The 12,540-nt window shown below is 41.2% G+C and overlaps 1 protein-coding gene across 8 annotated transcripts in view; it reads right to left on the bottom strand.

Moving 5' to 3' along the window:
* Positions 1–12,540, bottom strand: part of CLUAP1 (clusterin associated protein 1) — a 43,232-nt gene that overhangs the window by 6,679 nt on the left and 24,013 nt on the right. For 4 of the 8 annotated variants that reach the window (XM_082428753.1, XM_082428754.1, XM_082428758.1 and 1 more), the window contains 3 exons: positions 11,265–11,337; positions 10,320–10,397; positions 217–324 (listed from right to left, as the gene is read on the bottom strand). In XM_082428753.1, the coding sequence (XP_082284879.1) occupies positions 217–324; positions 10,320–10,397; positions 11,265–11,337 (259 nt within the window). Of the gene's footprint in view, positions 1–214; positions 325–10,319; positions 10,398–11,264; positions 11,338–12,540 lie in introns of all 8 variants that reach the window. The other 4 variants (XM_082428756.1, XM_082428755.1, XM_082428759.1 and 1 more) reach the window with 2 other exon arrangements.

Below are 12,540 nucleotides of genomic sequence, written 5' to 3'. Positions count from 1 at the left end.
AAGTACCAAACCATAAATAAGACTGGCTATTCTTGGGGCCAAAGGTAAGAGTATTAGCAGCAAAGGTGACCACTGACCAGTTTAAGAGCCAAATCCTGATAAACAACAGGGCAGTGTGCTTACGAGCCTCGAAACCAAGCAGCCCTGACCCAATCCTGGCCGCCATTTCCTGTGACAGGGCGTGGGGCGGAGGGCAAGCAAGAGCCACCGTGGTACCTTGCAAGAGCGCCTCCATGGCTGTCCGTGGCTTGGACAGCCGTCTCTCTTCTAGTTCACTGTCGGATTCATCGTCCTCCTGGATGTCAATGTCGGAGTCATCATTACCTGGCAGCGACACAAGTAGGCAAAACAAAAGGGCAGCTCTGTCATTGCCGCTAAAACAGCTTCTGTCCAGTAAGGCTCTTGTGAAAAGCCATCTGTGCTTCTGAGCCTTTCTTTTAATGCATTTGATTTTACAAGGCTCTTGGGAGTTGCCTGTAGATACTTAGTGAAGAGTTAATGCAAACAACGATAGGCTAGTTTTTTTATAAACAATTTTCCAAAGCAAGAAAAAAGTGGGTCAGTTATATCAGTTAGAAACATTATTCCAGTATGTAAAACTAAAAAACTGACTAGCCAGCTGTCAAGGTAGCTGGGAGTTCTTCATTAGTTGGGGGGAAAAAAACATTCTCTGTTCAGTCTTAGGCCATGTTACCAGAACTCAAGCTCCTTGAAGATAACACGAGGGAAGTGGAGCCCACTGAAATGGTCAGCAACTGCACCAAAACAAGCCTAGAGGCAAGAGGGAGATGGGCCAGGAAGGGCCTGATTGGGCTGCCTGGGAAAGATGGCTACCTGGTGACTGGCAACGAAAATTGGTGCTTGTGATATTCCTTACTGGAGAAAATTCATTATAAAGGTAAAGAAAGGTCATTCTCAATGCAACGGCCTTTTACATTAATTTCTTAAATACTCCTCTGGAGTCTTGTGCAGGTTGAACATTTCCTAATGTAAACCTACAGAAGGAGAGTTTCCACAGTGGGGAGAAAAAACTTTCACTGCCCAGCGCAACTGCTCTGTGCCCAGAGAGTGACAGGGGTTTTAGAAGGAAGGAACTGGAAGAATGCAGTTGCTGTTCTGATCACTGACTCTTAAGACAGTCTGGAAGTAGAGTAATTGTTCATCTACAAAAAAGCTTTGCTTAACCCCTGCTGTTAAGAGAGTAATGAAATGACAGCTGCATCTAGCTGGGCACTGAGGGAAAGTTTCCTGCTTCCTTTAGCCCTGGAGAGAAGAGCTGTACTCTACAGCATGAAGGGGCAAAGCTGGGAGCTGGAGAAAGTGTCAATAAGGGCATCCTGCAAGGACTTCAGTACAATTGATCTGACAACTACCACCTTATAAAAGCTGTTACAGAGAATGTGATTAGATATTAACTAGATATTAACACAAATTAATGACCACAAAGTGAAATCACTCTTCAGATTAGTTCACTTTTTACCTCCTCCAGGAAAATTATGACATTAAATCCTCACCCCAAGCAATATAAAGCAAATGATATCATGAATTTTAAACCAACATTAACACAGGTACCTTGGGCTCAGTACAATTTCTTCTGACAAGTCACAGCAATAGACTGAGGACCAAGCATGTAAACTAAAGTTAATACATGCTGACACCGAAATCACCGAGTTGTCAGTGACACGTTAAAATGAGTATGGCCAACTAGGGTCCCGGGATGATTCAACAGGAAAAGAACAGACTTTCCAAAAAATAGTGCTGGGACAAATGGACAGCCACACGCAAAAGAATGAGGTTGGCCCCCTACCTCACACCATATACAAGAATTAACTCAAATTGGGTCAGAGACCTAAATGTAAGAGTTAAAACTATAAAACTCCTAGAAGGAAACAGAGGGGTAAACCTTGGCGACCTTGAATTCAGCAGTTTCTTAAATATGACACTAAAAGCACAAGCAACAAAGAAAAAAATTGATAAATTGTACTTCATTAAAACTTTGTACAGCAAAGGACAGCATTAAGAAAGTGAAAAGACAGTCCAGAGAATGACAGAAAATATTTGCAAATCAGAAATCACCTAAGGGTCTAGTATATATAACTCAACAATAAAAGGAAAACCCAATTGAAAAATCTGCAAAGGGCTTGAATAGATCTCTCCAAAGAAGATATACAGACAGCCAATAAGCAGATGAAAAGATGCTCCATTTCATCGGCTATCAGAGAAATTCAAATCAAAACCACAATGAAATATACTTCATACACACTTAAACTGTAGACAGTTCCTTTGTAAGTTTCTCCTTTTAGATCAACACTGTCCAATAGAAATATGCCAGCCCCAGATGCAATTTAAAATTTTCTAGTAACTACATTAAAGCAAAAAGAAACAGGTGAATTAATTTTACTAATGTTTTATTTAACCCAATATATCTAAAATGTCATTTTAATAAGTAACCAATAGGAGACTGGTTCAAGATGGCAGAGTAGAAGGATGTGCTCTCACTCCCTCCTGCAAGAGCACCGGAATCACAACTAACTGCTGAACAATCATCGACAGGAAGACAGTGGAACTCACCAAAAAAGATACCCCACATCCAAAGACAAAGGAGAAGCCACAGTGAGATGGTAGGAGGGACGCAATCAAAATAAAATCAAATCCCATAACTGCTGGGTGGCTGACTCACACACTGGAGAACTCAGATACCACAGAAGTCCACCCAATGGAGTGAAGGTTCTGAGCCCCACGTCAGGCTTCCCAACCTGTGGCTACAGCAACGGGAGGAGGAACTCCCAGAGAATCAGACTTCGAAGGCAAGCGGGATTTGATTGCAGGACTTCAACAGGACTGGGGGAAACAGAGACTCCACTCTTGGAGGGCACACACAAAGTAGTGTGCACATTGGGACCCAGTGGAAGGAGCAGTGACCCCATAGGAGACTGAACCAGACCTACCTGCTAGTGTTGGAGGGTCTCCTGCAAAGGTGGGGGGTGGCTGTGTCTCTCCGCGAGGACAAGGACACTGGCAGCAGAAGTTCGGGGAAGTACTCCTTGGTGTGAGCCCTCCCAGAGTCCGGTATTACCCCACCAAAGAGCCCAGGTAGGCTCCAGGGTTGGGGCGCCTCAGGCCAAACAACCAACAGGGAGGGAACCCAGCCCCACCCATCAGCAGACAAGTGGATTAAAGTTTTACTGAGCTCTGCCCACCAGAGCAACAGCCAGCTCTACCCACCACCAGTCCCTCCCATCAGGAAACTTGCACAAGCCTCTTAGATAGCCTCATCCACCAGAGGGCAGAGACAGCAGAAGCAAGAAGAACTACAATCCTGCAACCTGTGGAACAAAAACCACATTCACAGAAAGATAGACAAGATGAAAAGGCAGAGGGTTATGTACCAGATGAAGGAACAAGACAAAACCCCAGAAAAACAACTAAATGAAGTGGAGATAGGCAACCTTCCAGAAAAAGAATTCAGAATAATGACAGCATGATCCAGGACCTTGGAAACAGAATGGAGGCAAAGACTGAGAAGATGCAAGAAATGTTTAACAAAGACCTAGAAGAATAAAAGAACAAACAAACGGAAATGAAGAATACAATAACTGAAATGAAAACTACACTAGAAGAATCAATAGCAGAATAACTGAGGCAAAAGAACGGATAAGTGACCTGAAGACAGAATGGTGGAATTCACTGCTGTGGAACAGAATAAAGAAAAAAGAATGAAAAGAAATGAAGACAGCCTAAGAGACCTCTCGGACAACATTAAACGCAACAACATTCGCATTATAGGGGTCCCAGAAGGAGAAGAGAGAGAGAAAGGACCAGAGAAAATATTTGAAGAGATTATAGTCGAAAACTTCCCTAACATGGGAAAGGAAATAGCCACCCAAGTCCAGGAAGCGCAGCGAGTCCCATACAGGATAAACCCCAGGAGAAACACGCTGAGACACATAGTAATCAAATTGGCAAAAATTAAAGACAAAGAAAAATTATTGAAAGCAGCAAGGGAAAAACGACAAATAACATACAAGGGAACTCCCATAAGGTTAACAGCTGATTTCTCAGCAGAAACTCTACTAGCCAGAAGGGACTGGCATAATATACTTAAAGTGATGAAAGGGAAGAACCTACAACCAAGATTACTCTACCCGGCAAGGATCTCATTCAGATTCGATGGAGAAATCAAAAGCTTTACAGACAACCTAAAGCTAAGAGAATTCAGCACCACCAAACCAGCTCTACAACGAATGATAAAGAAACTTCTCTAATTGGGAAACACAAGAGAAGAAAAGGACCTACAAAAACAAACCCAAAGCAATTAAGAAAATGGTCATAGGAACATACATATCGATAATTACCTTAAACGTGAAAGGATTAAATACTCCAACCAAAAGACACAGGCTTGCTGAATGGATACAAAAACAAGACCCATATATATGTTGTCTACAAGAGACCCACTTCAGACCTAGGGACACATACAGACTGAAAGTGAGGGGATGGAAAAAGATATTCCATGCAAATGGAAATCAAAAGAAAGCTGGAGAAGCAATACTCATATCAGGTAAAATAAACTTTAAAATAAAGAATGTTACAAGAGACAAGGAAGGACACTACATAATGATCAAGGGATCAATCCAAGAAGAAGATATAACAATTATAAATATATATGCACCTAACATAGGAGCACCTCAATATATAAGGCAACTGCTAACAGCTATAAAAGAGGAAATCGACAGTAACACAGTAATAGTGGGGGACATTAACACCTCACTTACACCAATGGACAGATCATCCAAACAGAAAATAAATAAGGAAACACAAGTTTTAAATGACACAATAGACCAGATAGATTTAACTGATATTTATAGGACATTCCATCCAAAAACAGCAGATTACACTTTCTTCTCAAGTGTGCACGGAACATTCTCCAGGATAGATCACATCTTGGGTCACAGATCAAGCCTCAGTAAATTTAAGAAAACTGAAATCATATCAAGCATCTTTTCTGACCACAGCGCTATGAGATTAGAAATCAATTACAGGGAAAAAAATGTAAAAAACACAAACACATGGAGGCTAAACAATACGTTACTAAATAACCAAGAGATCACTGAAGAAATCAAAGAGGAAATCAAAAAATACCTAGAGACAAATGACAAGGAAAACACAACAATCCAAAACCTACAGTATGCAGCAAAAGCAGTTCTAAGATGGAAGTTTATAGCAATACAATCCTATCTCAAGAAACAGCAAACATCTCAAATAAACAATCTAACCTTACACCTAAAGGAACAAGAGAAAGAAGAACAAACAAAACCGAAAGTTAGTAGAAGGAAAGGAGTCATAAAGATCAGAGCAGAAATAAATGAAATAGAAAGAAAGAAAACAATAGCAAAGATCAATAAAGCTAAAAGCTGGTTCTTTGAGAAGATAAACAAAATTGATAAACCATTAGCCAGACTCATCAAGAAAAAGAGGACTCAAATCAATAAAATTAGAATGAAAAAGGAAAAGTTACAACAGACACCACAGAAATACAAAGCATCCTAAGAGACTACTACAAGCAACTCTACGCCAATAAAATGGACAACCTGGAAGAAATGGACAAATTCTTAGAAAGGTATAACCTTCCAAGACTGAACCAGGAAGAAATAGAAAATATGAACAGACCAATCACAAATAATGACATTGAAACTGTGATTAAAAATCTTCCAACAGGGCTTCCCTGGTGGCGCAGTGGTTGAGAATCTGCCTGCTAATGCAGGGAACACGGGTTCGAGCCCTGGTCTGGGAAGATCCCACATGCCGCAGAGCAGCTGGGCCTGTGAGCCACAATTACTGAGCCTGCGTGTCTGAAGCCTGTGCTCCGCAACAAGAGAGGCCACGATAGTGAGAGGCCCGCGCACAGCGATGAAGAGTGGCCCCCACTTGCCACAACTAGAGAAAGCCCTCGCACAGAAACGAAGACCCAACATAGCCATAAATTAAAAATAAATAAATAAATAAATAAAAATTTTAAAAAAAGGAAAGCATTAAAAAAAAAAAAAGAACCTAAAAAAAAAAAAAAAACAATCACAAATGTGGCTCTTTAAAAAAAAAAAAAAAAAAAATCTTCCAACAAACAGAAGCCCTGGACCAGATGGCTTCACAGGTGAATTCTATCAAACATTTAGAGAAAAGCTAACACACATCCTTCTCAAACTCTTCCAAAAAATTGCAGAGGAAGGAACACTCCCAAACTCATTCTATGAGGCCACCATCACCCTGATACCAAAACCAGACAAAGATACTACAAAAAAAGAAAATTACAGACCAATATCACTCATGAATATAGATGCAAAAATCCTCAACAAAATACCAGCAAGCAGAATCCAAGAATACATTGAAAGGATCATACACCGTGGTCAAGTGGGATTTATCCCAGGGATGCAAGGATTCTTCAATATACACAAATCAATCATGTGATACACCATACTAACAAACTGAAGACGAAAAACCATATGATCATCTCAATAGATGCGGAAAAAGCTTTTGATAAAATTCAACACCCATTTATGATAAAAACTCTCAAGAAAGTGGGCATAGAGGGAACCTACCTCAACATAATAAAGGCCATATATGACAAACCCACAGCAAACATCATTCTCAATGGTGAAAAACTGAAAGCATTTCCTCTAAGATCAGGAACAAGACAAGGATGTCCACGCTCACCACTATTATTCAACACAGTTTAGGAAGTCCTAGCCAAGGCAATCAGAGAAGAAAAAGAAACAAAAGGAATACAAATTGGAAAAGAGGAAGTAAAACTGTCACTGTTTGCAGATGACATGATACTATACTATAGATAGAGAATCCTAAAGATGCCACCAGAAAACTACTAGAGCTAATCAATGAATTTGGTAAAGTTGCAGGATACAAAATTAATGCACAGAAATCTCTTGCATTCCTATACCCTAATGATGAAAAATCTGAAAGAGAAATTAAGAAAACACTCCCATTTACCCCTGCAACAAAAAGAATAAAATACCTAGGAATAAACCTACCTAGGGAGACAAAAGACCTGTATGCAGAAAACTGTAAGACACTGATGAAAGAAATTAAAGATGATACCAACAGATGGAGAGATATACCATGTTCTTGGATTGGAAGAATCAATATTGTGAAAATGACTATACTACCCAAAGCAATCTACAGATTCAATGCGATCCCTATCAAATTACCAATGGCATTTTTTACAGAACTAGAACAAAAAATCTTAAAATTTGTATGGAGACACAAAAGACCCCGAATAGCCAAAGCAGTCTTGAGGGAAAAAAACGGAGCTGGAGGAATCAGACTCCCTGACTTCAGACTATACTACAAAGCTACAGTAATCAAGACAATATGGTACTGGCACAAGAACAGAAATATAGATCAATGGAACAGGACAGAAAGCCCAGAGGTAAACCCACGCACCTATGGTCAACTAATCTATGACAAAGGAGGCAAGGAAATACAATGGAGAAAAGACAGTCTCTTCAATAAGTGGTGCTGGGAAAACTGGACAGCTACATGTAAAAGAATGAAATTAGAACACTCCCTAACACCATACACAAAAATACACTCAAAAAGGATTAGAGACCTAAATGTATACCGGAGACTATAAAACTCTTAGAGGAAAACATAGGAAGAACACTCTTTGACATAAATCACAGCAAGATCTTTTTTGATCCACCTCCTAGAGTAACGGAAATAAAACCAAAAATAAACAAATGGGACCTAATGAAACTTAAAAGCTTTTGCACAGGAAAGGAAACCACAAACAAGATGAAAAGACAACCCCCAGAATGGGAGAAAATATTTGCAAACGAATCAACGGACAAAGGATTAATCTCCAAAATATATAAACAGTTCATGCAGCTCAGTATTAAAAAAACAAACAACCCAATCCAAAAATGGGCAGGAGACCTAAATAGACACTTCTCCAAAGAAGACATACAGATGGCCAAGAAGCACATGAAAAGCTGCTCAACATCACTAATTATTAGAGAAATGCAAATCAAAACTACAATGAGGTATCACCTCACACCAGTTAGAATGGGCATCATCAGAAAATCTACAAACAACAAATGTTGGAGAGGGTGTGGAGAAAAGGGAACCCTCTTGCACTGTTGGTGGGAATGTAAATTGATACAGCCACTATGGAGAACAGTATGGAGGTTCCTTAAAAAACTAAAAATAGAATTACCATATGACCCAGCAATCCCACTACTGGGAATATACCCAGAGAAAACCATAATTCAAAAGGACACATGCACCCCAATGTTCATTGCAGCACTATTTACAATAGCCAGAACATGGAAGCAACCTAAGTGCCCATCGACAGACGAATGGTTAAAGAAGATGTGGTACATATATACAATGGAATATTACTCAGCCATAAAAAGGAATGAAATTGAGTCATTTGTAGAGACGTGGATGGATCTAGAGACTGTCATACAGAGTGAATATATGTGGAACCTAGAAAAGTGGTGCAGATGAACCAGTTTGCAGGGCAGAAATTGACACACAGATGTAAAGAACAAACGTATGGACACCAAGGGGGGAACGTGGCGGGTGGGAGGGGTGGTGGTGTGATGAACTGGGATATTGGGATTGACATATGTAAACTCATATGTATAAAATGGATAATAAGAACCTGCTGTATAAAAATAAAATTAAATTTAAAAAAAAAGTAACCAATTTAAAAAAGTATTAATGAGTAATTTTACTCTACTTTTATAGTAAGTCTTCAAAATCTGGTGTATATTCTCCACAAACAGCATATCTCGATTCGGACTAGCCACGTTTCAAGTGCTCCAAGAACACCAGCTCATGGCCAGGTACCGATGGTGCAGTTCTAGATGTGGAGCTCCCTGAGCGCCTTTTCCATCACTGTGCACTGGAACAACACCTGACACACAGTAGGCACGTGGTAAATGTGTGTGACATGCATAAACATCTGCTCTCCACTACACCATAAAAATGGAACCACAGCAAGGTTACTCAGTTGCTTTCTAGAAATTCCTGGGTCATTTTATAAATTCAGAGGATTCTTTAAGTTCCTAATGCTACAGTACTTGAATCCTACCGAGGATACAGTTATAAATTTACCACCAGCAACAAGGTTTAAAAGGATGGTGGGAAGATGAAGAGTCGCCCTTGACTTTTACTACAGGGCATCCGAACAGAGCACATTGCCTTTTTAATCTCTGGGGCCTATGGCACTCTCCCATCTCTAATTACTCAAACTTTCTCTTCCTCAAACCTCTTACTCCAAATCCCAAAGCCAAATCTGAGATGACTTTACCTCCTGCTTAACAGAGAAGACAGTCTCCATCAAATGTGAGCCCCTCAAGCACACGGCCCACCTTCCAGCTCATCTCATCTGCCTCAGCTCCAGCCCCACATGTTCATACTTTTCCTCACTCAGCGAAACTCAATGAGTTTCTCACAGAAAGGCTGGGACTTTCCCCATCTGATAGCTCCCTTCTCCCCAGCTCTACTGATTTAGCCTTTGCTTAAACAGCATCTCCTGGTGAGGTCTACCCTGACTCCTCTTTAAAACTGCAATTCTATCACACCTTCCCTATGCCCCTTACCTGCTCCACGTTTTCCCCCATGGCATTTTTCACCTTCCACAAACAGCTTGCTTATTGTTTGTCCCCCAGCATGTCGTTAGCACATCAAATCGTTTAAGGCAAGGATCCCTGTCTGCTGTCCACTGGTATGTCCTTAGCACCTAGTACTCAATAATGCTTTGCTGGGTTGAATCAGCTGCCTGCAGAGTGGCCTGAACAAGATGCTCTCTTCCAGCTTTTGGATTTTGCTAATTCTTGCCCCGATTCACATCTATGTACTATTAGATTTTTCTGTTCAGAGGAGTCTTTCACAGATGGAGAAAAGTTCAGAAGGTCTTCCTTTATATCTCTCCTCCTTTATATCCCAGTATTCTGGTCAATGTTCCCACATGTGCAGAAAAGCAAAGAAAGACAGGGCATCTTAAGAAGCTTAGGATGAATAGAACTGAGAATGGTCCTTTGTAAATATTTTCCTAACTTCTTTGCTCAAAAATTACTAAATTAAGCGCTTTCCTTCATTAAGTGGGTTTAAACTGGAACTTATTTTTCCAAAAAAACTAAATCACACATACTCATGAGAATCTCTGTCCTTCATGAGATCCCAAACCTATGGATCACAAAATTAAAGTCTGAGTTCAGAAGAATAAAGCAAGATCACTGAGAAAGGTCTTAATGTGCTGGTCCAGGGCAGAGCAGGATGCAGCCAACCAACCGGGCTCTTACCTGTGCTGGGCCTCTCGGAAGGGGATAAACTCCATGCAGGCTTATCACTTAGGGCTGCTTCAGGCACTCCTGGCCGACCTGGAACCATAAAGGTGAGGGGCTGCTTTCGCTAGAGAGGCCCTTGGAATTTTCTAAACTTGTCCCTAGAGAATTTCACAGCAGTCCCTACTCTTCTTCTAGAGTTTCCTGACATTCAGGACAGAGAGGCATAGAACAAGTATGACAGGAGAGAGATACAAAGGGAAAAGACAGAGAGAGCGCACACCTGCTGTCCCAGGTACACTTCCCGCAAGCATGAGAGAATAAACCATCACAAGAAAAGAGAAACATGCAAGAGAAGTAACTCTGTGAGACAAAGCCATCAATTCCGCGTGAAGATCACGTGCTGCTACTGCTCCCAAGGCTGACTTGACACCTTGGTGAAGTTCATGGATGAAGTGTGCTACCCATTTATGGGGAACATTTCTTCCCAGAATCTAGGTCTCACAAGTAGGTAACCCCCATTTCTCTACAGGTGAGAGCCTAGATGAATGACTTTGGATTACTGGGGAACATATGACAGGTGTGTGTGAAGTGGGGGGACTACCTTCAAGTAAGTACACTTGCACTGCGTCACAATACTTGCTTTCCCTCAGTTTGCCCTAAAATAAGGAACCCTACAAGACCTCTAAGAGCAAATTTTCTTGTATAATTATATGCAACTCAAACTAACTGTATCAGTTAAACAGGGGAAAACAGTATCTCAGTTGGCACGAAAACCAAATGTACTTTAAATGCTATGTAATTTAAAACATTCTCTTGAGCTCCTGAGTGAATTAAAATGGTACCTGATATAAAAGTTGTGAGAAAATTGCCTTTTGAAAATAAATAAAATACGTGTGTAAGTTTTCCGAGGCTGAAAACTAGTCCAGAGTAAGCACGTCCATTTAAAAAGTGTGGGCTTACTTCTGCTCTTGAGCAGTCGCTTTTCTTCCTCCTTTAGCTTGTTCTGCATCAGACGGAGAGTGTTTTCAGCTTCCTATGGAGCAGGAAAAACAAGATCCAGAAGAAATGACACTTTCTGGACTGTTTTATTATTCTTTACCATGTAAGTACTGCTAAATTTGTGATATAGAAGCAAAAAAGACTAAACTACAGGAAGGGGAAGAGAACTAACGCTGCATGGGAAACTCAACGCCCCTTCTCCGTCATCACTCTGGCAGCCTGATGAAAAGGGGGGCTCCCAGAAGTGACACCACTGGCCCAAAATGGGCCTCACTGGCCCCCAAAGCCAGGCTCCTCCCACTACACCTCACTGCCTCTGAAGAAAACTGACAACACAACAAGATGCCCGTCACGTGTGCTGTGTGGGATGTGGACACAAGAACAGATGCATCAACTATGGGGCCTCTTGCTCTTAAAATAAAGCGCGAATTTTATCATTTTTCTGCCCTGCACAATTCTAACCCTGAAAGGGGCTAAATGGTAGGAGTAATCAGATAGGAAAAGAAAGAAAGAAATACTAGTTTTAATTCCTAGCGTATAAAAAAAAGCTAATACTTGTGGCTAATAAAATGTGGCCCTGATTATTGTCAAAAAAGACAATGGGAGGGACTTCCTTGTGGTGGTTCAGTGATTAAGACTCTGCACTTCCACTGCAGAGGGCGCGGGTTCCATCCCTGATTAGGGAACTAAGATCCCGCATGCCATGCGGTGTGGCCGGAAAAAAAAAAAAGTTAGAAAAAGAGAGAATGGGAGAGGAAATTGGCTTTTAAAAATGTGCTGTTGTTCTAAATGTTAAAAAGGAAGCACTGTTTCATGCATGAGATATTTTGAGGGACCAGGTGTTAGAAGCATGGGGAGTAGCTGTGAGCACAGAAGAAAAAGAGGGTAGGTACTTGCTGAAGGGAGGGTGGGCAGGAAGGCGCCCCTCAGAAGTAACCTGGGCCACCCACTCGTATCCTGAGGCACGTTCTTTGGTACGTTCTCTGAGCCCAGGGGTGGCCCAGACAATAGTACAAAATGATCAGCTTATTTTCACTGTCTCTTTACTGCTCTTTCCCAGACACCCAATGTTTAAAATGTCCAGAACTCCAGGGTCTTTTCATTGCCCTCAAAACGTGCCTGTCCTGGACCCTCCATTCCTCCATGGCCTGCCTCTGCCTTACAGCAAGAGTGGCAACGGGTTCCTCTTCCAGATAAACACATCCAGATGAAAGTGTCAGTTACAGCCAGCCCTCTT

Source organism: Balaenoptera physalus, assembly GCF_965194825.1.
Source record: "Balaenoptera physalus genome assembly, chromosome: 16".
In the NCBI taxonomy this organism is placed as follows: domain Eukaryota; kingdom Metazoa; phylum Chordata; class Mammalia; order Artiodactyla; family Balaenopteridae; genus Balaenoptera; species Balaenoptera physalus.
This window is presented reverse-complemented; position numbering and strand designations above follow the sequence as displayed.